This window comes from Populus alba, chromosome 16 (genome assembly GCF_005239225.2).
Source record: "Populus alba chromosome 16, ASM523922v2, whole genome shotgun sequence".
Classification (NCBI taxonomy): domain Eukaryota; kingdom Viridiplantae; phylum Streptophyta; class Magnoliopsida; order Malpighiales; family Salicaceae; genus Populus; species Populus alba.
The window spans coordinates 5,013,212-5,039,778 of record NC_133299.1 but is presented as its reverse complement, the minus strand read 5'-3'; the positions used below and the strand labels follow the sequence as shown (position 1 = coordinate 5,039,778).

General features: G+C 30.4%; 2 protein-coding genes across 2 annotated transcripts; one reads left to right on the top strand and one right to left on the bottom strand.

The window, feature by feature from the left end:
- Positions 1–2,152: 2,152 nt before the first annotated feature.
- LOC118051827 (G-type lectin S-receptor-like serine/threonine-protein kinase SD3-1) lies at positions 2,153–6,076 on the bottom strand. Its single transcript, XM_035062567.2, has one exon. It carries the CDS (start codon positions 5,086–5,088, stop codon positions 2,797–2,799), a length of 2,292 nt encoding a protein of 763 aa, XP_034918458.1. The 5' UTR covers positions 5,089–6,076; the 3' UTR covers positions 2,153–2,796.
- A 15,801-nt stretch (positions 6,077–21,877) lies between these two features.
- Positions 21,878–26,197, top strand: LOC118051833 (zinc finger CCCH domain-containing protein 30). Its single transcript, XM_035062577.2, has 2 exons — positions 21,878–22,167; positions 23,553–26,197. Exon 2 carries the CDS (start codon positions 23,609–23,611, stop codon positions 25,805–25,807), a length of 2,199 nt encoding a protein of 732 aa, XP_034918468.1. The 5' UTR covers positions 21,878–22,167; positions 23,553–23,608; the 3' UTR covers positions 25,808–26,197.
- The last annotated feature ends 370 nt before the right edge of the window (positions 26,198–26,567 follow it).

Here is a 26,567-nt window from a genome sequence, read left to right as displayed (position 1 = left end):
TTTTCTTGGGGCATTTTTGTATTTTTCTTTGGGTTTTTTTTTTTTGTTATTGTTAGATGGATAGATGGGTAAATTGATCTTTAAAATAATTTAAAAAATAATAAAAATTCAAACTTGTCAGTGCATTGAAGGTTCCATGATTTTTAAGTCACGCTTGACAACGAGCCCGTTTGGCTACAAGGTAGAGGTTGCGTTTCAAAACGCACTGTTTGGTTAAATAAAAAAAAATTATTTACTGTACATGGGTCCCTTAATTTATTGTGTTCTAGCCGCAGAAAAATGAAAAATAGCAAATTGCTACTTTTTGCATGGCAGCTCTACTGTTCTAAACAGTGGAGCATTTTTTTTTTTTTTTGAAACAGTGGAGGCATGCACTGTTCAGGAACAGTGGAGCATGCCTCCACTGTTCGTTGAACATGGTTTTTTTTTTTTTTTTTTTACCAATGTAGTTAATTGATTTCACTTGCACTATTCACGTGAACAACAATTTTTTTTTATTTTTTTAAATTAGTTTAAGGTGAATTAAATTTACTCATAGTGTAATCTTAATTTTATTCTTGATAATATTTTATCTAATTTTGTAGTTCTTGTTAAATGAATTTTGTACGTAATGGAATTGTAGATAGTTTTTTGTTAAAGTAATTTTTTTAAGTATGATTTATTTCATGATGTAATAGCAATAGTTAAATCCATAAAATTTAAATTAAAAACCATCAATATTAATATATATTTTTTAAAATTATTTTATAACCTCAATTCCAAAAGCATTCTTAACCAACACACATTAAAACTATTTTTTCTTCAACCTCAATTTCAACCACAGTTTTAACCAAACATCTATTTTTTCAAACCAACTTCAACTAAAAGTACTTTTTATAAAATAACTTTTTTTCAAATCACAACCATAAAAACTATCGCAATACCAAACACACTCGTTATGTGATGGTGAGAACTTTATTTCATCATGTTAGTCAATTTCCTGCAGCATCCTCTTCCTCAATAGGCTACACGTGTTTGTCTGTGATGGACGGATTATTGTCAGAAGCTTTTTTTTTTTCTATTTTCTTTCTCTATTCTCATAATTCGCACATGGCATTGAAAATTTCAGCGAAATCCTCTTGGTTGGGAATATTTTAGTATTAGTTTTTATTCTTATGAATTTTTAATTTGTGTCCTTTTTTTTGTAATTTTTTTTTTCAATTGCATCATTTAATTTAAATTTTTTTTATTTTTCAAATTTTATCTTGATATTTTTTTTTTCAATTTCTTTATTGCCTCTTTTGTGAATTTTTAATTATTTTCAATTTCATTCTTTAATCAAAATTTTAATTTTTTTTTAACTTTTTTAGATTTGATCCTTATTCTCTTTCTCTTTGGTGGTTTATTCTTTAATTCTTTTGTGAAATTGATTTTTTTGTTCAATCTAGCCTTTCAATCCAAAATTATTCATTCTCTAATTTTTTTTTAATTTGATCATTGTTCTTTTAATTATTATTTTTAAATTTTTTTTTGTGATTGAATTTATTTTTGAATTTTATCCTTTAACTTTTGATTTATTAAAATTTAGAATTTATTGTTTTTTTTTAGGTTTAGTGCTTCCATTCAAATGGCTTTGGTCTTGGGTTCACAACTTCACATCATTTGTTTTTTTTTTTTACTTTTTTTTCCATGTCATAATTTGACATTGATTTTTTTTTTTAAATAATAGACTTAGTAGTTTCTTTGTTTTTCTTTTTATTCGGTTATTCTGATCTCACAACTTGATCTGATGGGCTTAGCGAGTTAACCTAAGCAAGCTCAAGCCTTTTTCTAACAATTGCTTCTTCTTTTTTTCTTTTGTATGTTTGGTTTTAAAAAAAAAAAATATTTAGCATTTAATAGGTTGAAAAAATAGCTTTAGTTTTTTTAAAAAGAAATTGTTATTTTTTATCAAATAACTCAGAGAGTTTAATAGGATAAACACTAGCTGCCATTGTTTTTTTTATTATTATTATTTAATATTAAGTTTTCTCTTTTTTATCTAAAATATACTTGCGTCGACTAAATATAATTATTTTTACCCTACTCGCAATGAAGTCCAGGTCTAGTTGAAACCTATTACAGTCGCTGCCTTACTGGATAAAAGGGGCTTAAAGACGGAAGGGAAAGAAGATTAAACAAATAAAGAATAATAATAACGCAATTATTTTCCTCCAAAAAGACAACTAAATAATTAATTAGGCTGTTTCAAACCAACCTAGAATTTAGGTAAAGGTCCACTTTGAATAATGGTAACAAGGCCCACTCATTATGACAATAGAGCTTTGATATTGGAAACAAACCTAAAATGGGCCAGCAATCAACATCAAGTTTCATGGACCGTCAAGCTTCAAGCCCTTCCACATCCTTCCCTCCAAAAACGAGAGCAGGCAATTGTTGGTAAAAAGGTACTTGAATTAGGCACCGGCTTACTAGTTTCAGGCGACGTGCCTTGAGGAGAAGTTGCCAAAGAGGTCGCAGGTTTCATAGGTTTACAACCCTAGTGGTTGACTGTTCTTGCATTCCATATCAGAGAGAAGACCGATGAGTAAGCCCCCCAGAACAGCTTGAGGCTACGCATCAATCGCATTAGAACCAACATTTATCTTGCAAATATGGAATCCCAAAATGCGTATGAAGTTGCATTTTGATTTCAAACTAAGACTCAACGGAACTTCTTCTTCTTACAGTTGTTCGTATACTCAAGCAGTTGATGGAAAAATGGCATGAGCATATCAAAGCAGACCATAGTGGGAAAGCTAATAAACTCACTGATCTTCATGGTTCCATTGGACTTTGAGGTTTGGAGCCTGACTCCGGGGACTCTTCTTCTGATAACGTTTGACTGAAAGGAGGTCGTGGGGGATCAACTGTTAATGATCCTTCCAATACCTTCACTACCTCACTCATTGAAGGTCTCATCTGTTCATCTGATTGAAGGCACCAGAATGCAATTCGTAACACTCTCTCTAGCTCCTTTAAATCCACGCCATCATCAAGTCTTTTATCAACCACCCTCTCTGGGTGCCCCTGGATCCATTCCTCATAGGTCCACTCCCAAAGATCCTTGACTTCTGGACGCCCGGTTATCAATATCAGCACCATCTTGCCAAAATCCGCCACATCTTTCTCTCCACCGTATGATTCCTCAGGACGAACCATTTCCAACCCGTATTCACTCACCTTGGCCCCGTAATTTTTATCCAGGACTACGTTTGAACATTTCAAATTTCCATGGCTTATGAACTCCCTGCATCCTGCGTGCAAATAACAAATAGCCCTTGCCACAGTTAAGCATATGTTAACTCTCCTTCTCCAAGTCAGTCTTTGATTCAACTCATCATCTTCGATACACTTGTCCAGAGAACCATTTTTGACATATTCGTAGACCAAATATCTATGACCTAACTCACAGCAATAGCCATTCAGCTTCACCAGGTTTTTGTGATGTATACTTCCTATCTTCGATACAGCAGCTCGAAACTTCCTTTCTTCAATGGTTTCGTCAAGGTCTTTGACTGCTACTGGCTGTTGGCTTGAAAGCGCACCTCTATACATACCTGGCCCTATCTGGTGCTTGAAATTCCCAGTGATGTCCTTGATTTCTGTAAATGGTAACATCATCACACCCTTAGAGTTACGGCCTGTGTAAGCTAAAGCAGCTTTCCTCAAAATCCGATTTCTTCTTCTGTACATGAAGTAGCCAATCCCTAACTGAACAACAACAAATAAAAGTAATGTGCCTGAGGCTGCTCCACCAATTTGACAAGAAAGGCACAACCCATGAGACCGTTTGACTGGAGATAGTGATGGAGAAGAACTTGAATTATGGGGATTAACAGCTATGGGGTCCGAGCATGTCTTAACAAAAGATATCGAACTTAAAGAGGGGTTTCGATGCCCAGAGAAGTATGGACTCGTCGTCATTCGGCAATGAGCAGTCCCATCATTTGTGAAGGTTGCAGCTGTACAAGCCGGGTCCTGCATGCACAACTCTCTACATTGCTGTAAATTAGTAATGGTGATAGATTCATTTGGTGGATAAATCCCATACAGAAAAGTGTGCTCATAAGTATCCATACTGTGATTAGAATCACAATTCAGTGAAAAACATTTCAAGTTGGATGAAGATGTTGTCTTGAAAGGGCATCTGCATTCGGGAGATCCTGATGTATTGAAAACACAGATGCCATGCCCGCCACAGGTTGCAAAAACATTGCATTGATTTTCAACGGCTTGCCAAACTGATTTCCATGATCCTGTAGCTTCTACCCATGAGTATATCCGCAGATTACCATCAATGTCTAATTTAAGTAACCGAAAATTTACACTGTCATTGTGGTCTTCCCCAAAAACAGACCAAACAGGATTCAGATTGTGGTCCACAAGTTGCAGGACTCCACCGGAGGTAAGGACGACGCCAAGATTCAAACTAGCAGGATTTCCTCTGGACCAGTAAATAACATCGCTTTCCCACTTCAGCTGTAACTGACCTGAAGCATTCATATGAAGACTGTAATAACTTGAAACAGAATTTCTGCTTGCTGCTCTAAGGGTTTTATGAACAGGTAGATTCTGGCCTGGAAGAAGTGTGTCGGATGGATTATCAAAAGTTTGCCAAACAACATCCTTCTTTCTATTCAATAGAACAAGATTGCCATCATTACGAAGAAGAGCCGAAGCAACAGCTAATTGGCTCGTGTTGCTGGTCCACACAGCAACTCCCCTCAGAGAATCAACCAATACCAGCTCCCCGTTTTGAGAAAGCTGGAAAAAGGACTTGTTACCCACAGTGACATCAGCTCCAGCAACCCAAACCACAGTTTGCTTGGGGAAAGGAATAGATTTTGAATTGAAACGTATCCCTACACTATACTGATTAGGCTGTTCAGAATGGTTAGCGAATCCAACAGCAAAATCACCATTGGAGGAAACCCACAAGTTATTTTCCTCTACAGAAAGCTTTGACCCCAAGGGAATATGTGAAACAACAATATGAATGAGAAAGAACCAGAAGAAGACACATAGAAGGAAAGGTGAACTGAACAAGAAATTGCCCTGCTTAAGCATACTTGAAATGCTTAGATATGCAAGAAAACAAGCAGCAAATTCAGTGACTACTTACACATCGGAGGCACAGCAGCATGTAGTAAAAAAGTAGACAGCTTAAACACAATGAAGCTTACGAAACAGGAGAGATTCAAGATGATCATTGACACAAAAATTAAAGCCAATGAATCACATGTCAACGATTATTAGGCAAAAACACTACTAAATCTAAGAATTTCAAGGATTGTATGCTTAATCAAGCAGAAAACAATGACAATGGAGCAACTACAAGTTCAAGAAGGGTCTAAAGAATGGGACTTTGGTACTTTACAAGGGCAGGAAAGCTGATTAAAAATCAAGAAGCCAGTGTGATTGTAACCACCTTGACCACCGCAGTAAGATCAATCTCCCTTTTAGACCAGGGTACAAATGAAAATCAAAATGGGATCATCTAATATTTGACTCGGAAGTAGGAACACGATATTGATGAATATAGCAGCAAATGACCTGATCAAAAATAAAATTTTGATGGCATGGGGAAATAGAAAAATGGGAGTTGGATATTGAAACTTTAACAGGGACACAAACGAGACCCAAAATTAGGCTACAACTTCCTTGCAATGCAATTACTTTCAGGGCTTTGAAAAAAAGGAGTAGGGTCTGGATAATGGTATGAAAAGAACCCAGTTTTGAATATCTACAGCTCATAAAATTAGAAAAAACCAGAAAGGTAGAAAGTAAGAGAAACCACAGATTGGGACGAAGTAAAATGGAGAGGATTTCTAGTCATATTTTATTAAAAAAAAAGTACAAGCCAAAGATCTGAAAAGAAAAGAGAAAAAAGAAACTTTCCAATAAGAAAGATTCCAGGAAATAAAAAATACGGTAGTACTTATTCTTCTTTCCCTTGAAATGACGATTTGGCCTGAGAAATCTTTGACAAGATTGGCCTGAGAAGAGGAAGGTTTTGGATAGGAGAGAAGCGAAATGGAAGCATGTGAAAGCAAGAATATGTATTTGGATATTTCCTTCAGCCTTTTACTACTTAAATTTGGATATTTTTTTTTGTATTTTTTAAAAATATTATGCTTCCATTTAATTTTATTAGTATAGAATATCAGTATATATTTGATATTGAGATAATTTTTATAGTTATAATTTTAAAAATATTGTTAATTATGGTTTTAAAAGATATATACTTAATTAAAACTAATGGGAGATACCCTCAAATATATGTGGATACTGCAAGTGTCTAAAAAACAGCTAATTCTTTTGCTCCGTGGGGGGAACTATTGCATCTGTTGCTTTGATTGCAACCCTAATATTATTTATAACTTGAAATTAAGTATTGATAGATTTAATTTTAAAATATTTCTTTCATGTTTTTAACATGTAAAAAACATTAACAAAAAACGCGGAAGGTGGCTAAATTATTTTAGCCACATTAATTTTTTTTTTTTTTGTTTTTCTATTTTTTATCTTTTAAGTTGTTTTAAGAATTATATTTTTTAATATATTTTTCTATTAGGTTATTTATAATCTCATGAGTTTGATTTTTTTTTCTTGATTTCAACATTTAACATTATATTTACTCTACTAAAACCCTAGGGCTACCCCCATCTTTTTTCTTTTCTTTTTTTAACTCTATCTTTCAAGTTTTTTTTATTTTTATTTTTATTGAATCTTTTTTAATTTTTTTTAATTCTATCTTTTAATATTTTATTAATTTGAAATTGATCTTTATAATTTATTTATTTTTTTACGAGGTTATTGATGTCTCAAACAAAAGTCTCAATATTTAATTGATGCTCTATGAATGTTTATTTATTTATTTTTTCATATCATTAAAAAAAATTATTAAATCTGATAGAGTTCATGATCCAGGTTATTGGTTTGACACAAAAACTCAAGTTATTTCAATAAATTATCGTCTCAATATTAAAATAAAAAAATTATTATCTTGAATTTTTTATGTAGTCAAACCATATTTTTACCGATTATCTAGTTTATTTTTAAATTTATCAAGTTAATTAGATCATATCAAGATAACTTTCACGTAAATTAATTTAAAATTAAAGTTGGATAAAAAATTAGATTGAAAGATTTTAAAATTAACTTATTAGATCAAATTTCATAATAATATTAAATAATTTATAAACACTTTTAAATTTTTATTTTTTTTTATCCGACCTGCAATGTTTAGGGGACAATAAATTTGCATGTGCCTAATGGAAGTCAGTAGGGGTGAGCAAAAAACCTGAAAAATCAATTAAATCAAAAAAACAAAAAAAAATCAACTAAAAAAATTGAATCGAGAAAAAAAAACTTGATTGATTAGAAAATCTAAAAAAAATTTCGATTCAATTTAATTTCAGTTTTAAATATCTAAAACTAATTGAACCATGATAAACAAAACCCATTCCACCACATAACTAACTAAAAAAAACTAGTATAACCCCCCCCCCCCCCCATCGTAATTATTTCCCCATCGCATTCTCCTCTCCCTAGCAACAAATTCGGCAGCCCCCCACCCCTCATTGTTTTATCTTTGCCTCCCTGCATCTTAATTATTTCTCCATCAAATTCTCTTTTCTCCCTAGCAGATCTATTTTTCTAAAAACACTAATTTGAGACCTATTTGGATCCAACTCGTTCACTATGGAAATATCTGTTTTTCTTGCCATCTTGATTAATTTCTAGTTTCTATTTTCCTTGATATTTTATGTGATTATACTTTTTTCATTATATTGTAATTTACGACTTTGATTGTAAACTAAAACAAGCTTTCGAAGAACAAAAACGAGATTTGATTCTTGGTTTTCTGGTTTTTAAATAACAAAAACCGAATCGAACCGAAACCAGTTAGTTTAAACTGGTTTTGATTTTAAATTTAAAAAAATAATAATTTTAGTTTAATTAATTTTTTTAAATGAAAACTGAACCAAACCGAAAATAATCATTCCTAAAAATTAGCTCTGGGCAATTAACATTTAATAGCGAACGTTACATTATTTTAGTCATTGCTCTTCACCTCCTCCTCCTTCTTCAATGATGTGGAAACTTAACTATCTTGTACATAATTTAGTGATAATAATTTGGGATTAAAAGATTTGTTTTTTCTGTAATTTTAAGTTTGAGTATATAATTGCTAATATAATAGGCACTAGAAACTTACATAATTGTTAATTTTAGAAGCCGTGAGATTACTTAAGGTACACGCAAGCTAATCTATACACTCACATTAATAAAAAAAAAAAAAAAAAAAAGATGTGGAAACTTACATTAATAATAACAACAACAACACTGCGTTTGACTTCAGCTATATCTACTGTCTCTAAATACTGTCAATTTCCATACTAACGTATTAGCTTTATCTCCTGTGTTAGGGTAAAATTCCAAGTTAATTTAAAGTAGTATTGTTGTAAATAATATCTAAAATATTATAATTTTTCTTCTAATTGAAAAAGAAAAGGATGTTTGTGTTTTATAAACTAAAATAAAAAATATATGAATTGATAAATTAAAAAAAAGCTGTTGACACTAATTAAATATTAAAGTGAAAAGTTAATCTTTATAATATAAATAAAAGATATATATATATATATATATAAATATTTTATACCGACTATCCCTTTTATTTTAAATATTTTCATTTTAGCTTTGCAGCTTAATGTTGTTACTGATACCAGATAATTGTTAATTTTTAAAAAAGCTTCATATAAATACAGCTAACTTATATAGAATATAAAAGGAAAAAACATTGATACATGTCAAACTTATCTCTTATATGAGATAAGGCATAGAATAAAAAGGGGAAGGTAAATTGTATAAGGCCAAGCACACTTTAATAAAAAAAGCTCAGGCATGCTTGGTCTAGAAATCCAAGCTACATCTAGGGTTTTTTTTTTTTAGGTAAAAAACTTGTTGTTCACTTATGTATTTTTTTTAAAAAAAAAGTTGGTGACAAGTTGTCTATCAGGTAAATAACATGTTGCAGATTAGTTTTTTTTTTTTTTCATCACATCTGGTGTTTAGAAATTACCAAAAATACATTTTTCAACTCGTTTGTATTTGAAATTACCTTCAAAACACAATATAAACCTTAAAAAACAACTCATATCTCTTAAAACACTCTTAAATCATTCTAAAAAAAATCAACTAAAAAAACAAAAACAAAACCTAATTTACTTTTCTTGACACAAAAATTATTATTTTTTATGCTTGAAATATAGCCAACCAAAAATCTTTTTTTTTTCCACTATTTTCTAGTAAGTTTTTTTCACTTTTCTCAAACTTAAAGACCGAAAAATAAATATAATGAACTTTTAGATTAATATTGAAATTCTAAAAAAAGTCAAGATTGACCATTATTTTCTTCTTCTTTTACAATATGATTATTTTTTTCTTTTAATTTTATCTTTATACTACAATTTTTAAATTTATTTCATAAAAAGATTAAATAAAAAAATCTAAAAACAGAAAATGAAAAGGAAAGGAAAAAAAAGACGGGGAGCATCCTCTGTTCATATCGAAAACGATACCGACCCAGTTCTTTTAGTTGTATTATTAAATTAGTACATAAATTCGTTAAGTAAAAATGAAGAGGTTGTTCGTTTCCCCCCACTTATAGTGTAAATCTTGCCGATAAAGGGGAGCAGTTGAACTACTCATAATTATTTAATGAATTGTAGAGGTGGAAAGTCTTCTTCTTCTTCTCCTCCTTTTTTTTTTTTTTTTATGTTATCCGGAGAAAATGTTAGGACATGGATACCGCCTTCATATTTACTATCGAACCAGAATGTTTCGACATTGAAAATATTACAATAATTAACTGTTATCTATAAATCTAAAATGCAGGGGAATCCAATGTGGATCCCCTCGTATAGCATAGTAACGTAGATGGACTGTTTATAGTGTTTTTTTTTTTTTTTTAATTTATCCTTTATTGGACAAAATTATAGTCAAATTTATTGAAAAATGATAACATCAAAGTAAAAAGCATGAAAAAATAAGTGGCTTTAATATAATTTGAGCAAAATATTTATTGTATATTTTTAAAATTATAAATATTAGGTTCCTTCAGTTTCAAGGATTTAAAAAAAAAAAATTTGATATTAAACTTTTTTTTTTTGCCCTTAGTCTAAAAGAAGTGGGAGAAGAAAACCGGGAATATGATGCTAAAAAGAAAAAGTTTTCGTTGCACCAATTCTGATCATAAAAATTATTAATATTGGTGTCAAATTGCTTCATTTAATGAAAAGAGTTTATATTAGATATTTTTTTTTACCTTGAAATTTTCTAGAAAAACATTTATGAGCTTAGTAAATTTTTTTAATTTGGGGTTTTGGGGTATTGTTTTTGGTTTTTTAAGGGTATGAATGAGTTTATCAAGTTGTCTGGGATATTTTCTAAGTGTTTTGGGTTAAAACGAGTTGAGAAATCGATTTTTTTTTTGTTAATGCTTTTTTTTATATGTGTATCTTTTCAAAATGTTTTTTAAATTTATATTTAAATTAATAGTCATTTTTTTTTATTTTTTTTTATCTAGTCTCTTTTAAATAACATTTATTTTTTAGTTATTCTATATGCATTTGATTTTTTGAGAAATTGTTTTAATTCATCTATAATTTTTTTATGCTTTATATAAATAGAATTTATTTTATTATACACCTAGTTTTCAATTTATTTTATGAGACATAAGTTTTTTTATTTTTTATATAAAAAATATTAGAAAAGTTTTTAAATTTATTTAAAAAAAATACAATATAATCTACAATGAAATACAAGTCGAATAGCTAGCTAGTATCTTATTCAAATCTTGAAAATAATGAAATGAGGATGTTGAAAAATAAACCTCTATCAGATAATACAAGATACATGCACTTTGTTTTAAAGAAAATGTTCAAACTTGTAGATGAATCAAACAATAAAGCAAACAAATTCATATTTGAATAGAGTAGACTCCATTGTTGATTCTTCTAGCAATGCCCTCTATCCTGTTGGCAGCCGTTTCATGACTTGTGACAAGGGAAAAGGAACAGGGAATTGAATTTCATTGTGGCGTGCCATGCTACATTCCAAAAAAATAAATTTTTATTAGATTATTGATGTTTTTTAAAGTATTTTTTATTTGAAAATATATTAAGATAATATTTTTTATATTTTTAAATTTATTTTTAACATTAAAATATCATAAATTAATAAAATTAAATTAAATTAAAAAATTCTTAAATATATTTTTTAACACCAAAACAAATCCAGTCTAAACTTGCTTTTTAATCAATTTTTTCCCCAGCATCATCATATATACCCAGTTGAGTGGGTCCATAACAATCGGGAATTCGAGGGAGGAAAAGGCTACTTTAATTAGCACATTTGCATTCACGGCTTGGACTTATATATATATATATATTTTTTAAAGGCAGTGTTTATCTTTATATTTCAAAAATATTTAAAAAAAAAAAAATTTTATTTTTTTAAAAATGAATATATTTTTTATATTTTTAAACTATTTTGATGTGCTAATATTAAAAATAATTTTAAAAAAATAAAAAAAATATATTATTTTAATATATTTTAAAATAAAAAGTACTTTGAAAAACAATCACTACTATATTTTTCAAATATTCTAGTAAAATAATAAGATTTTTTTTTGGTCAAACCTCTTGAAATTATCTTCTTGGTTATTTTAACATGTAAATGTGTTTTTTTTTAATATATTTCTTAGGTGTTATTAAAAAAAAAAACTAAAAATAAGTTTTTAAGATCTAGAAAATGATAGAATCGGAGAACACATCATCTTTAATGCTAGACTATGTTAATTGTTTAAAAAACAAAGATAATAAAGCAAACAACTTATTATTTGCTTTTAAAAAAAGTTAAATATGCTAGTCTGGTTTGTTAGACTCAGCGATACCTTAACTCTTTTTTTAAAATAAAATAATTTATTGTTTTCCATTTAATTTTTTATTAATATTCTCTCATTTTTAGGATATTTTAGTTTAATTTTTTAAAAAATATTAATTGATATTTTATATTGTTTTTATGATTTCATAACACTTTAAAAGATTGTTATAATGTCTCTTTAAATTTTAACATATTTCATTTATTAAAAAAAAAAATCACATGTACATAGATTGCAAGTAGAATTAACCTCAAAAATAAATAAAAATGATTGTTAAGATAAAGATTTATACGTGGATTTATCTTTTGCTTTCTTAATTAGCATTAATGACTCTTATTCAATTTATTAATTTATTTTATTAAACACGGACATCACCTTACCATTTATGAGCGCATATATCATCCTCTTCTTCCTTTACAACAACGGATGAACGGACCATGGGTGTAATAACTAGCCGAAATTCTACCCAGGCTTTAGGTCGCTCTTTCCGGCAGTGTTTTGCGAGCCAACGACATCATTTTATCTGTTCAGGCTCTGTTTGAGGATTTAGTTCAAATCGTGTTTTATTAAAAATTAATGTTTGTTTAAATTAATTTTTTTATGTTTTTAAAACATTTTGATATATGTATTTTTAAGTAAAAATACATTTTAAATTATAATTGTTTTTATATTTTTAAACACTCGAGTCATTAAGGGAACAGCAAAAAAAGAAAGCTGTCAAGTTTGACACGCACCAAGCAACTTGCATACTAAAGACAAGAAGATGGTATGAAGGAAAATCATATATTTGAAGAGGTCAAACCATTATCTTTTAATTCTTTAACTTTCAATGTTTTAATTGCTCTTGCCTGTTCATTGTTTTTCCCTTTAATCCTTCAACAAATCAATTTACATTCTTCATAATTAGGAATATACGAGACGAATTATTGAAAGTGACTGACATCTTTTAAGACACTAACAAGACTCAAAGTAAATTAAATTTTATTCTCTTGATTAATTAATTTGTAGCTCAATTAATACACATGTCACCGCTTTTCCAAGATGATGCACTTGGTTTATGAGGAGCCCAATGCCCGGCGCTGCTGTAATCAGGTGAATTCCACCGGAGTTTTAGACTAGGCCTATTACAGAGACACAGACAGACTAGTGGTTTATGAGCTAGCCCAATGGCCGTGGCTAGTGGTTTATTCAGAAAATAGGCCTAAGACGCACAGTTTCTTTTTGGGTCACAAGGGCTGCTGCTCTACTCCTAATGACCAAATGGAACGATGATCCTCATAGCTCAAAACCTCCTCCCGTTTTATCAATCTCAAGGAAAAATAAAAAAGCACCATCGATCTTCTTTTTCTTTCTGGTTTTATTTCAGATTTAAAACAAGCCTTGTTTTTCTTTTTTGACAAGTACTTTCGATCTTTAAACAGAACCATGTATATGAACTTTCCTCATCTTCTTTTTGAGAGAAAAAGAGGGTGAAATTAAGGTTTTTTTACAAGTATTATTGATGTTTTCTCTTGGATTTCCATTTGGTTAGCACATCACTCTAGCAGCAAAAAATTGTGCTTGCGTGCATAATCCCAAATTTATTGGCTAGTTTTTTCTCTGAAGTTATAGATCAATTGAGTTTGTAAATCGGGATCTACTCCTTGTTCACCCTTATGGTTACGAGTTAGCTCCAAATCTTCCATCTCTATTTCTCCATCCGCAAGAGGACAATTTGCATGACTCAACGCTCTTCTTTTGCTTAATATTTGGTTTGAACGGGTGGTTCTCATTTAAAGTATTTTTTATTTTAAAAATATAATAAAATAATATTTTTTATTTTTTAAAAAATACGAAAAATATTAATTTATAATAAAAAATAAAAATAAAATTAAATTTTTTAAAAATATTTTTTTTAAATATAAAAACAAAATGAAGTAAATCAAAACCACAAAATCTACAATTGAGTTTCTAGCAACTTCACATCCAAAAACAAGTCGCTAATCTTTAATTTCATTGTAGCCGTCGAGGCAACCAGAGCTTGTCAAGTGGTTCGGACGGGGTCCACCATAGTGCCTATGATATGGAGCCTATATTTACATGTCATCTAATATCCCCATGATGTTAGATAATGAGTCCACATTGGCACCTGGTCTTTTGCCCTACCACACAGTGAAAGTCTCTTTCTTTCTTTTTTATTTATTTATTTTTTTTAAATATAGATATTCAGTTAACTTGTACATACCTAATTAAAAAGTTAATAACTATATAAATCTCCGATAACCATTATATTAGTAATAATAGAATTTAAACTTGAGATAACAGAAAAAACAATTTTCTTTCTCAATCGTATCACTATTTGACATGGATTTCTTTCAATTTTTTTTCTACATTTATGCTTGATTTTAGGTGTCTGTCCAGGAAGGTCGATTTAGAGAAATTTGAAAAGAATGCATCTCATCCATACACGATCAAATAATCTTCAAAGTTCGGTGTCGGGGACCATTATCTTGTCTAGATGAATAATCCATGCAAGCTGTGAATGTGTTTTTCATATAGAGCTTGTGCTTCTTTCATGTCTACATCCTTAGCCCTCGAAAATGAGAGACAAGATTGAAAGCGTAGGGATTTAAGGTAGTGTTTGTCGGTGAGGTTTCAAATGGCAAGCACAAGTGTTTAATTTTTATAGAGTTATTGTGGTTTTAAAATTTCTTTTTTATATTAGATTTGTGTTTGATTTCTCATAAAATAGCTCAGTTTTATTAATTTTTTAAAAATTTAGATACAGGGACAACAGTTGACAATAATACAAAAATATAAAGTGTTTTTTTTCTGGCCATGGACAGTATATAACTCCTCTCTCTCAAGGAAATAGTTTTCAAATGCCATGGTAGTTAAACGTCTTATGTTAGTGATCGCCAAGGTTATCCACACAAAAATAATAAATCGTTTAATAATGATTCGAATTATTGATAAAGAAAAAACAAGTGTTTGATTATTATTATTATTTAATCCGTTCAGAGGTTGCTTGAACAACTTTTGGTGCTAGAATGACTTGGATTTCCCGCTTTTTTATCATAAAATATAATCAGGCAAAAAAAGGGAAAAAAAAAAAAATACAGAAGAAGAGGTTCTCCTAAAAAACAAAGAAAAAATAAAAAGGAGATGATGAAGCATCACGACTCTCTTGTCTTGTTGGACGGGAAGTGTCATTTTAGGTGTGCATGGAGGAATGTAACCTATTAAGGCCGGAGTATCATAATTTATGACAGTTAATTACAAAGCTTAATCCTGATTAGTTTGCAGCCAAAGATTACATTAATTAATTAATGAAAGTATGGCTATCTAAAACTGTAAACATCAAGGATTATGCTTTGAGTCTTTCAAAGACGCGACGGGAGAAATCAATAGTTAAAGATTTCATATTTACATTTAAAAAAAAAAAAAAAACAGAGAGAGATGCTTTTCTTTTTTTCCTTTATTATTTATTGATTAAATTACTAAATTATCCTAGGACCACATGATTATTGCAAAAAAAAAAAAAGTGAAATTATGAGTATATGCCCCAAAAATCAAGCCTAAGATTTTTTGTTCCAGGAGCAGAGTAATTATATTATGCATGGTAAATGAAAATTTTGAAAAAGACCCAAGTCTGAAGTTGAATCTTTTTTTTTTTGAAGGTAACTAAGTAATTTAACTATTCAAAAATTTATAAAAAGACTAAGCTATCCATGAATAATTTTAGAATAATATATGGAACTCATGAAATGATTATTTTACCCTTCATACTAGTTCATTGGTTTTTTTCAATGAAGGGTAAAAACATAATGTTACTTGTGATTTTGTGTGTGTACGTGTGTGTGTAAGAATGCGATGATCATGCTCCCACGCTAGCAGCAAAAAAATTTCGAGTTTTAAAAATATTTTTAAAAAAAATTAAATTTTTTATTTTTTTTATTAATTTTAGATTAATATATTTTTAGTATTTTTAAATCATTTTTATGTGTTGATGTCAAAAATAATTTTTAAAAAATAAAAAAATATATTATTAATATATATTTTAATACAAAAATTTATTAAAAAAACAATCACAACCACATTATAAAAGAAAATAAGCTTGAGGGTATGTGTTCCATACGGTATAAAGAACATGTTGATATGGTAAAGTTATTTTATTATTTATTGATATTGACACAATTGGCACAAGGGAGGGAGCTAATGAAGCACAAAGTAAAGTAATCACAGTTTAATAAAATATTAATAATAGCACCATAAAATTATAGTCAATCTTTGATCATTGTTTCCATTGTTATTTTCATACTTGGTCAACATTAAAGAACGGCTATGAATTAGGCACCACTAATCTGGTCCCTTAATGATACTTTTTTCCAAGAAAAAAAATACCCTCAAAGTGGCAGTTATTAAATCAGAAAAATTAAGAACATAGTTTCAAAAATGTAATAAGGACTATACAATATAGATATAAACTATCTATTTACCTCGCACTTCATCGCGACTTGAATAATTCTTTTTAGAAATATTAATATGCCGGTTTTTCTAACGCTTTTTATGACATTAAAAAAATCACAATTGTAAATTGAAAATTTAATACATATATTTAATTAAATAAATCAAGAATCATATTTTCAATTAAAAAAAATTATGAACCCTGATTTTTAACAAATCAAAATTAACAAGCCAAACTTGTAACTCTCATCATGAATTCAATTTTTTTTCAAGATGAAATTAATTTTTTGAATATTGAGACATTGACATGCTGGATCAACATGGGCTTTGCGACTTAACTCGCAAAACCCGTAATCTAGATCATGGACTTAACCGAGTTTAAAATATTTTTTATTTAATGATATGATAATAATAATAAAAAAAATAGATACTTGAAAAAAAAAACTATTACAATTTAAATACCATTATATTTATTTAAGATTACAATAATTTTATAAAAAAATAAATTATAATGATTAATTCAAAATTAATAAAATACTATTGGTCGAAATTAGAAGAGAAACCAATTCAAAATAAGTAAAATGTTGAAAAGGATAGCACTAGAAGAAAAAGTTTGAATGATAGATTTTTTTTTTTTTTGATAACTGGGGTGTCCGGGCCAGCTTGCGCGCACCACAACTAATCCTCGGGCCCACTAAACATCCTGCAAGCCCAGTGAACAGGTAAGACACCACGGGGGTGATAGGGGTACTCTTTGAGGTTCGAACCCGGGACGTTCGTAAGGATTGAACTTGCAGTTTACCACAGCAGCTAAGCCCTCAAGTGTTTGGATGATAGATTTTTTAAGAGAGAGAGAAAAAAAAAGTCTGAAAAAAAAAAAAAAGTAAATGCAAACTTAATGCTCAATTCCATTTCATTACAACGAAAGTGCACCCAAAAAAGTAGTATTCAATTAGATATGGATCGTTATCTGATCTGTTTTGAAAGCCACAGTTCGCACTACCTTCGGAGGCTCCATCAGTGTCAAGTAGCATGCAGCCATTGTCCTTTTTCTGTGTAATGTTTCCAAGCGTGAAAGTGCTTTTTAAGCTTTTCTTTTTCTTTCTTTCATATACAACCACAAGTCTACGAGCTTCGATCAATATGAACATTGGATATTACTATCACTTTTTTCTCCAAAATAAAAACCAGATATGTTGACACACTTCAAAACCGATCAATTTTGTTATGGTTAATAATCAATTATTTATCCTTAAAAATTTATTATTCATGCAAAATGATTTTTTTTTATTAAACCATTTAAGATTTTAATTTTGTTTAGATGCATTTTAAAATAAGATCCAAAAAATCAAGAAAATGGCACTCAATTATTCCTCTATAATAACTGAACCAGACTCTATATTAGGAGGAAATTTAGAGAGAAAACAAAGGTTTAAAAACCAAAAAAACAATACTAAAGAATTAGGTGAAGAAGAGCATTAGATTATGTCAAAACAATGCAAAATTAACCACCCCGAACACTCATCTTCAACCACTTTTTACAAAATAATTTTAGATACCAAAAGTTAATGGATTTAACCTCTTCCTTTCATGGACTCGGTAAACCAATGTGCTAGAATAAATAATTGTTTATGGATTAAATCTAAATTCAATTTTTAGTTAGCAAAAAAATTACTTTTTATAACCTAAAATATTATTTTAAACCTGAACCAGAGCATGAGTAAGGGTGATCTAATACAAGTGTGTGTTTTTAACCCAAAACTCAATTTACTTATAACATCTTTTTTCTAAAAACTTGAGTATCATATAAGTTTAATTTTTATTTCTTTTTCATATGGGATACAAAATTCTTATATAAAAGTTTGAGTTTCATTAAAACATGGTAACCAATGGTTCTTTAAAATTAATTTATTATTTACCCATCATTTATTTAAAAATATTAATATTCTAGGTTAAGAAGCTTGTATTGAATATTAAATTATAGCAAAATCTTAAATCTAAAAGTGAATAGATCTACTTTTGAATGTACCTCAAATATATTAATTAACCACGTCCTTAAATAAATTTTTCAACACAAACAAAGCATAAATTAATGGTAAGTATGTCCAAGTCCTCATATTACACTTCTCATTTTTCTCCTCTTCCCTTCACAACACCCATTTCGCGTCATAATTCTCAATAGATCAGATCCACAATTAAACTTATAGCTATTAATTTGAATATATCTAACATTCAAATATCAAGATGAATTGCAGAGAATTTAGAGACACGTTACAAATATTTTAGCAAATCACATCAAGTAGGGGTGATTGGGACTCCCGTTAGCATGAACAAGCCACGCTCAAGATTCAACTCCTTTCACATTTATCTAAGGCCTTTGTACCCTACTAACCCAACAATACACCAATAACGATGAGGCACCAAACCTTCCATCTACCTGCCTAATCCAAACGCATAATTGTCTAAATTTATTTATGACCAAACTAATCACATCCATCAATCTAATTAATAAAAGCATGGCATGCTGAACCGAATCACCACATCACAATAAACATAGATCATTAATTAAATCTAATGACAAAACTATATGTTAAACAAATCAGCACTTTGGCCTGCAAATTCTGGCACGTCAACTTTTATTGTGCGCCTAAGTTGGCCTTTATTCTTAGCATGTATTTTTTTAATTAATTTAAGAGTTCTGATTAACTGGTGCATGTATACCTAATTTATAAATATTAAAATTAATAGTCAAGTAAGTTTTTGATAATATTGAGATTTATAAAATTTAAATTAATAATTTAAAAAAAAATAAATTTAAAAGCTGACGAGTTCAATTATATTCCTCAATATTATATGGGTATAAAATATTATAAATTATGATTTTTTTTATAATTAAGAATTTGAAATAAACTTTTTAATATAATCAAGACAAAGTTATAATGGAGACAGAATATCATTTCAAATAATTCAACCTTTTTTTTTTTAGCTAATAAGATCATGAACTATGGGAAAGTCAACTGAGGCGGCTGCAAGAATTCTAAAAGTATCTGGTCCTGTATTGCACATTTTCCTATCTCGTGACTCATGAACACATGAGGGGCCTCATTCCTTCGTTTCCGACATAGTTGATTTTGTCTTCTAAATAGTATTTTTTTTTAAAATTTAAGTTTTTTAAAATTATTTTAATATATTAATATTAAAAATAATTTTTTTTAAAAATAAAAAATACTATTTTAATATATTTTTTTAACAAAAAAAATATATTGAAAAAACAATTATACCTCACTCAAACACTTTTTAAAGTTAAAAACACTTGAACAATGGTTAAAGGTCCTGATTTAATAAAAAAATTTAATAATAAATAAAACAATTAATATAAATCAAATTTGTATTTAGTTATAGAAAAATATGAACTAAATTTCAGAGGAAAAAGAAGACAAAACTAAAAATAAGAACTATAATCTGCACTCCCGATCTCAATTATTATTGTGATTGTTATTATTATTGTGTTTTTTTTTCTAATTTCTATTTTTTTACATATTATTATATTATCTGATCAATTTATTATTTTTGTTTAAAATATATTTTTTAATAGAGTTAATCCGATAAAACCTTACTTTTATGAGTTGTAGGAGAGTATTTGTTTTTAAAATAGTTGTTGCGATTATAATTTTTTAAAAAATATAGTTAATTTGATTAGTTGGATTTAAATATATATATTTAATAAAAATCATGATTAAAGTTTATGTGTAGAAAAAATATATATAAAATGTTACTAGTTGTATTTGGAAATGTGGTTATTATTGCTTTTTAAAATATTTTTTATTTAGAAATGAAAACATCAACAAAAAATTAATTTAAAATAAATAAAAAATTAAAATAAATTTAATTTTTTTTAAAATACTTTTAAAATATAAAAATAAATTAATTTATTTGAGTTTGACGACTGTAAAATTTTCTCCTCGTTATTTTATTCCACGATTATCTAGAATTGAGTAGAGCTCTGAAGTCCGCCCTCATACTCTCGCGAAAACCAGAGCCTTTAATCTCTCTCAATGGTGGACCCCATTTACCATTTTAAAATCAAGTTTTATCCAAACTCCCGTCACGCTCCCTTGTCACCGGTTCGTTAGGTCACATTGTTTCCCAGTACTTCCCTAACCAGTCATCTCATGACCTTTCCACCTGCCCAACCGGTTCGTCTTTTGCTTGGGAGGTTTTCTGCTACGCAGGACCACTACAACCATGACGCGACAGAGGATGTTGGATATCTGAAAAAAATACCGATATAAATTTAATCAAATAAGTTATTTAAAAAAAAAAAACCTTTTGTTGAAGAAAAAAGGATTTTGTTTTTTTATAAAAAAGAAAAGTTTATTAAAAAAAATGTTTAGTTAATTTAAATGTAGTTCACAACAAATAACGATCTCGAGATAAAATTCTATCTTTATTTTTTATAAATCAGATTAGGTTTTGTGTATAATAGGATGGGTTTTATTTTTTAAAATTGATTTTTAAAATTTGAATTTAGGTTTTATTTTTTTGTATTTTTTAAAATTAATTTTTAATATTAGCATTTCAAAATACTATGAAAATATAAAAAGATTAATTTAAAATAATAAATAAATAAATTTAAATTTTCTTACAAACGTTTTTGAAACTAAAAAAGAGAGAGAACCAGTCTTTTGCAACCGGACATAAGTTGCTTCTTTTTCAATGATGTTATTTAAGCAACATTAGCCAATGGAATTGTGCCAAGTCAACCGGTTGCATTTCCTGTCTAACAAGAACTGACTCCACTTGATATTTATCTATCAAAACTTTAACTTTTATGTGGGGTGAATTTGGGTTGAATTTCCAATGAAATTTGAGCCCAGACTCGGTAGGTTAAACTTAAATACTTCAAAATTATTACAAAGGAGAGAGGACTTAGCTGCTTTACGGCAGATTTATAAAAAAGTTAAAGTGGAATGCAGAGCACCATGGTCTTCAGACCTGATTCATCCGGGTATTTGTTTTATTAAAAAAAATAAAAGAATATTATTTTAATTAAAAAAATCTATTCAACGAATTAATATTCAAGTTGTCATAGGATATTTTATTTTTCTTATCTTAAATTTAATATTATAGTAACAGTTATTTTTAAGGTATTTTTTATTTAAAAATATATTAAAATAATATATATTTTTTATTTTTAAAAATATATTAAAATAATATATATTTTTTATTTTTAAAAAATTTATTTTTAATGTTAATAAAAAAATTATTTAAAATATTTAAAAATATTTTTTAAATGCTAAAACAAACCCATTCTTAATTGAAAGTTTTTAAATTATTTTTTTAATGCAAAAATAAATACTCTCTTCTTCAACCCTGTATTCCAGGTCAATCCACTAGTTCTGTCTAGGTTTTTAAACAATTCCCTATACTCTCTGCCTTTGTCTATTTTTTTATTTTTTTTAATACACTCCATTTGATTTTATTACAAGCTATTAATGGATAGGATATTTTTCTAAGATAGAAAAACCCAAAAATAAATATATTTTTTCTTTTTTTCTTTTTTCCGTGAAAGAAAACAGAGAGAGATGGAAGAAGATGAAAATTCTCTCTTTATCTCACTCACTTAAAAACTCTCACTTTCTCCCACTCTAAAAGAGAAGCTTGTAACTTTAAACTTGTCAAGATAGTTTGTCTAGATCTGTCAAAAAAAACTTGAGCTTTCACTTTCTAAGCTGGAACTAAACAAACTGGTAAGTGAGCTTCCCTCTTGCAACCTTAAAAAAAACATTAGTAGGGTACTTTGATCGATTCCATGTCTGCTTCTCTTATCTTTCCTTAACTGGGTTTCTCTTGTTTTTCCTTTTTATGTTTTTGTGTCAGTGTGTTTGGTTGCGCTTTGTTGTTTGGAAATAATAAAGAGTTTTTCATTGATCACATGAAGGAAAGATCTTTTTGTCAAGTTTTGTGTTTTTTTTTTGGTTTATGTTTGTTTTGCTTGCTTTTTTTGGCTAAAAAAAGTAGTGAAGGTTCTTGCCTCTAAAAACCAGATCTTTTTCTAGTTTCTGATCTGGTTAATTTTGTTTTTGCTTTAAATGGTTTGATGAGAAATGGATACAGTCAGGTTGGAATATGTGTACTTAGTTTTCTAGATAGTGGTTTATATTTGTGTATATATTGATTGTTCAGTTTGAGTGTTTTGACTTTTTTTGATTTTGATCTTCTTTTGGGATGAGTTTTTTGGTTTTGTTTACTGTCCTAGTTTCTCAATTTCTGTTTGGTTGCTGGGAAAACTCAGAAAATGAAGGTGTAAGGGAAAAGAACCAAAAGAATACAGAATTGTACATATCTAGTATGCTGAGTTCATTATGTATATTGCTTCTAATTATATGAAGAGATGGAATAATCACGAATTGCTGTCTTTTTTATTTTCTGTACACCATTCCTAGACCTTCACACGGTTAAAGAGTCCACAATCTTATCAAGATTGTAATGTTTTCATTTCAGTTTCTCTAATTGAGTAAATTATGATAGTTTTTTACATACGAGCGATGAATTATAACGATGATAAAATATAAGCCGCCAACATATGCGTTCCATTGTTTCATTGATGGAAATTATAGGCCAAGGATGATTGTCAAAGTAATTCATTTTGGGGATTTGCTTTCAATACGCTTCTTTTATTGGCCAATCCGAGAACAAGTAAAACCTTCCATACAAAATCCAAGAGTATGATCATGAATCCGAGTTTTTCTCCAATTGTTCCACTAAAGTGTCCCCAGTTGTGTCATTTAGTGCTTTTGATATTTCCTGGATCCTTTGCAAAAAAGAACTTTTTTTATTAGCAAGGGGTAGATCACTTGGTACTACCTGTTACAATGATTTTGTACTGATCTAGGGGCGGTTTTACCCCATTAACCCCGTATAAATATTTTAATAGCATCTCTTTGTATTATGTTCCTTGTAATTGTTATACTTTGTGTTGTGTTTCATGGATAGATGAAAAGTAGGTTGGTTTATTGCTCTTGTTGTTTGATTCAGTTTAATAACATGTTTTGTACTTATATGAATGATAATTTTTGGTGCTCTCTTTGGCCAATTATGTGATAACAGGGTACTGATTGTTTTTTTCCTGCAGGTTGATGCAAATGGGCTTGGTTTTAAATTTCATTTGTTGTTTTAGTAAATGAAAGCATGTGCTGCCGGTTAGAGAGATTGAAGCTTGCAGTGACTCCTACACCACCTACAATTTATTTTGACAAAAGCAGACCCTCAAACATAGACATGAATCACTTAACTATCAAGACTGAAGATGCTTTTGCTAGCTTGCTTGAGCTTGCTGCTAACAATGATGTTGAGGGCTTTAAGAAATCTATTGAGCGTGACCCTTCTTGTGTTGATGAAATTGGACTATGGTATGGCCGACAAAAGGGCTCTAAGCAGATGGTTAATGATCTTAGGACCCCACTGATGGTTGCTGCTACATATGGTAGCATTGATGTTATAAAGGTGATTCTTTCTCTATCTGATGTTGATGTCAATCGCTCTTGCGGTGCTGACAAGAGCACTGCCCTTCACTGTGCTGCATCAGGTGGGGCTGTGAATGCTGTTGATGTTGTGAAGTTGCTTTTAGCAGCTGGTGCTGATTGTAATTTGGTAGATGCCAATGATCACCGTCCAATTGATGTTATTATTGTTCCGCCAAAGCTCCAAGATGCTAGATTGATTCTAGAAGAGTTCCTTGCTGCTGATGGTTCTCTTGTTGAGCAAAAGCACAATCTTAGGGTTTCCATAGCTACTGCGAATTCAAATTCTCCACCTCTTTCACCTTCCCAGGAAAATGGGTCTCCACTATCAGGTTCAGATTCCCCAATGAAGTCAAAGCTATATGAAGCACCTGTTTCTTTTGTATCAGAGAAGAAAGAGTATCCTGTTGATCCATCTCTCCCAGATATCAAGAATAGCATCTATTCAACTGATGAATTCCGAATGTATTCATTCAAGGTAAGGCCTTGTTCCCGTGCCTATTCCCATGACTGGACTGAGTGTCCATTTGTTCACCCAGGGGAAAATGCTCGAAGAAGGGATCCTAGGAAGTTTCATTATAGTTGTGTCCCGTGCCCTGATTTTCGAAAAGGGGCTTGTAGACGTGGAGATATGTGTGAATATGCTCATGGGGTTTTTGAGTGCTGGCTGCACCCTGCTCAATACAGAACCCGGCTGTGCAAAGATGGCACAAATTGTGCGAGGAGAGTTTGCTTTTTTGCCCACACTGTTGAGGAGCTCCGCCCATTATATGTATCCACTGGTTCTGCTGTTCCCTCTCCTCGCTCGGGTACATCAGGTGCTGCTGCCATGGATTTTGCTTCTGCCATGAACCTCTTGCCAGGATCCCCTTCAGCTGCATCCATTATGTCTCCATCATCATTCACTCCACCCATGTCTCCTTCTGGCAACGGCATGTCACATTCTTCTTTGGCCTGGCCCCAACCAAATGTCCCAGCCTTGCTTCTTCCTGGAAGCAATATGCAGTCTAGTCGCTTGAGATCTTCTCTTAATGCGAGAGACATTCCAGCAGATTACAGCTACCTTCCAGAATTTGATGCGCAGCAACAGCAGCTCCTAAGTGAGTTATCCAGTCTCACCCAAACATCTTTGAGCAATAACTCATTGAATCGCTCTGGTCGATTGAAAGCCTTAACTCCTTCAAATCTTGACGATTATTTTTCTGCTGAGAGCTCTTCTCCTCGGCATGCTGACCAGGCTTTGGCTTCAGCTGTTTTCTCCCCAACGCACAACTCTGCATTTCTGAATCAGTTCCAGCAGCAGCAAAGCATGTTATCACCTATCAATACAAATTTCTCTCCTAAGAATGTCGATCATCCTCTATTGCAGGCTTCATTTGCATCAGGCAGGATGTCTCCCCGGAGTGTGGAACCTATCTCGCCAATGAGCTCTCGAGCGTCAATGTTAGCTCAACGAGAGAAGCAGCTACAGCAGTTGCGTAGCCTCAGCTCTAGGGAGCTAGGCTCCAATGCTGCTGCTATTGTTGGCTCCCCAGTTAACACTTGGTCAAAATGGGGCTCCTCAAATGGGAAACCAGACTGGACTGTTAGTACGGATGAGCTGGGAAAGCTCCGGAGATCAAATTCTTTTGAGCTTGGTAATGGAGACGAGCCTGATCTATCATGGGTTCAATCACTTGTTAAGGAATCTCCAACTGAGATGAAAGAAAAGTTAACAATGCCTGTTTCTGGAAGTGTTGCAGCAAGTGCGTCATCAAGTGAGAGTTCAAATGTGAACTCCCAAATTGAACCTGTTGACCTTGACCATGTAGTAGGGTCATGGGTTGAGCTATTGCAGATTGATCAGCTTGTGGCTCAGCAAAACTAAAACAAGTTTTAGTGAGCCCTGAGGCAGCAACAACAGTCAAGATTTTGGTAAATAATTTCCAGTTTTTTTTTAATGATTTTGCTGGTTGCGGCAACTAATGGTAACAGTAACTGAAAGGAAGGGGAAAGGGAGAAAGAAAGTCACCTCAAAAAAAGGGAAAATTCATTTTCATGATTTTATTATTACATCAGAAGTTAGAAAAGGGTGAGATAACTACTGGGTTATGAAAAATGATTATGCCCAGGTTAGGTGTATTTTTTATTCCAATATTTTCAAATATTTTAGAATTCTATTATTGTCATTTTTAAACCTTTTTTACAATGATGAGTAACATGTTACGTCGTAACTATATTGTAAGGTTTGTTTTATATGTATCTCTTATAGTCACTATGACCTTCACAAAATCAGCAGTGGGGCATGAAACTAATGGAGGGCATTTCAAGGTTATGCTGTGCTTGGATCTGCAAATATATATTTTGATGTAAACATGGATTTCTTCTTTTTCCTTGGTAACTTAGAGATAATCATTCTGGTGCAATTAGTTTTGAAACAATAAGATTACCAGAAGGTGAAGGTACAATGATCTTGATGCAACTACTTAGGCTTTGATACCTCAATAACTTTTGGTCCCCATGGTTGTTTCTTTCCTCTGTCTTATTACTTTTTTATTATCTCTCCTTTAGTGGGTTGTGTGGGAATGGAATTGGAACCTGTGCTGTGGATTCCAAATCCAGCAAGTGGGACTTGAGAATTGTGGGGA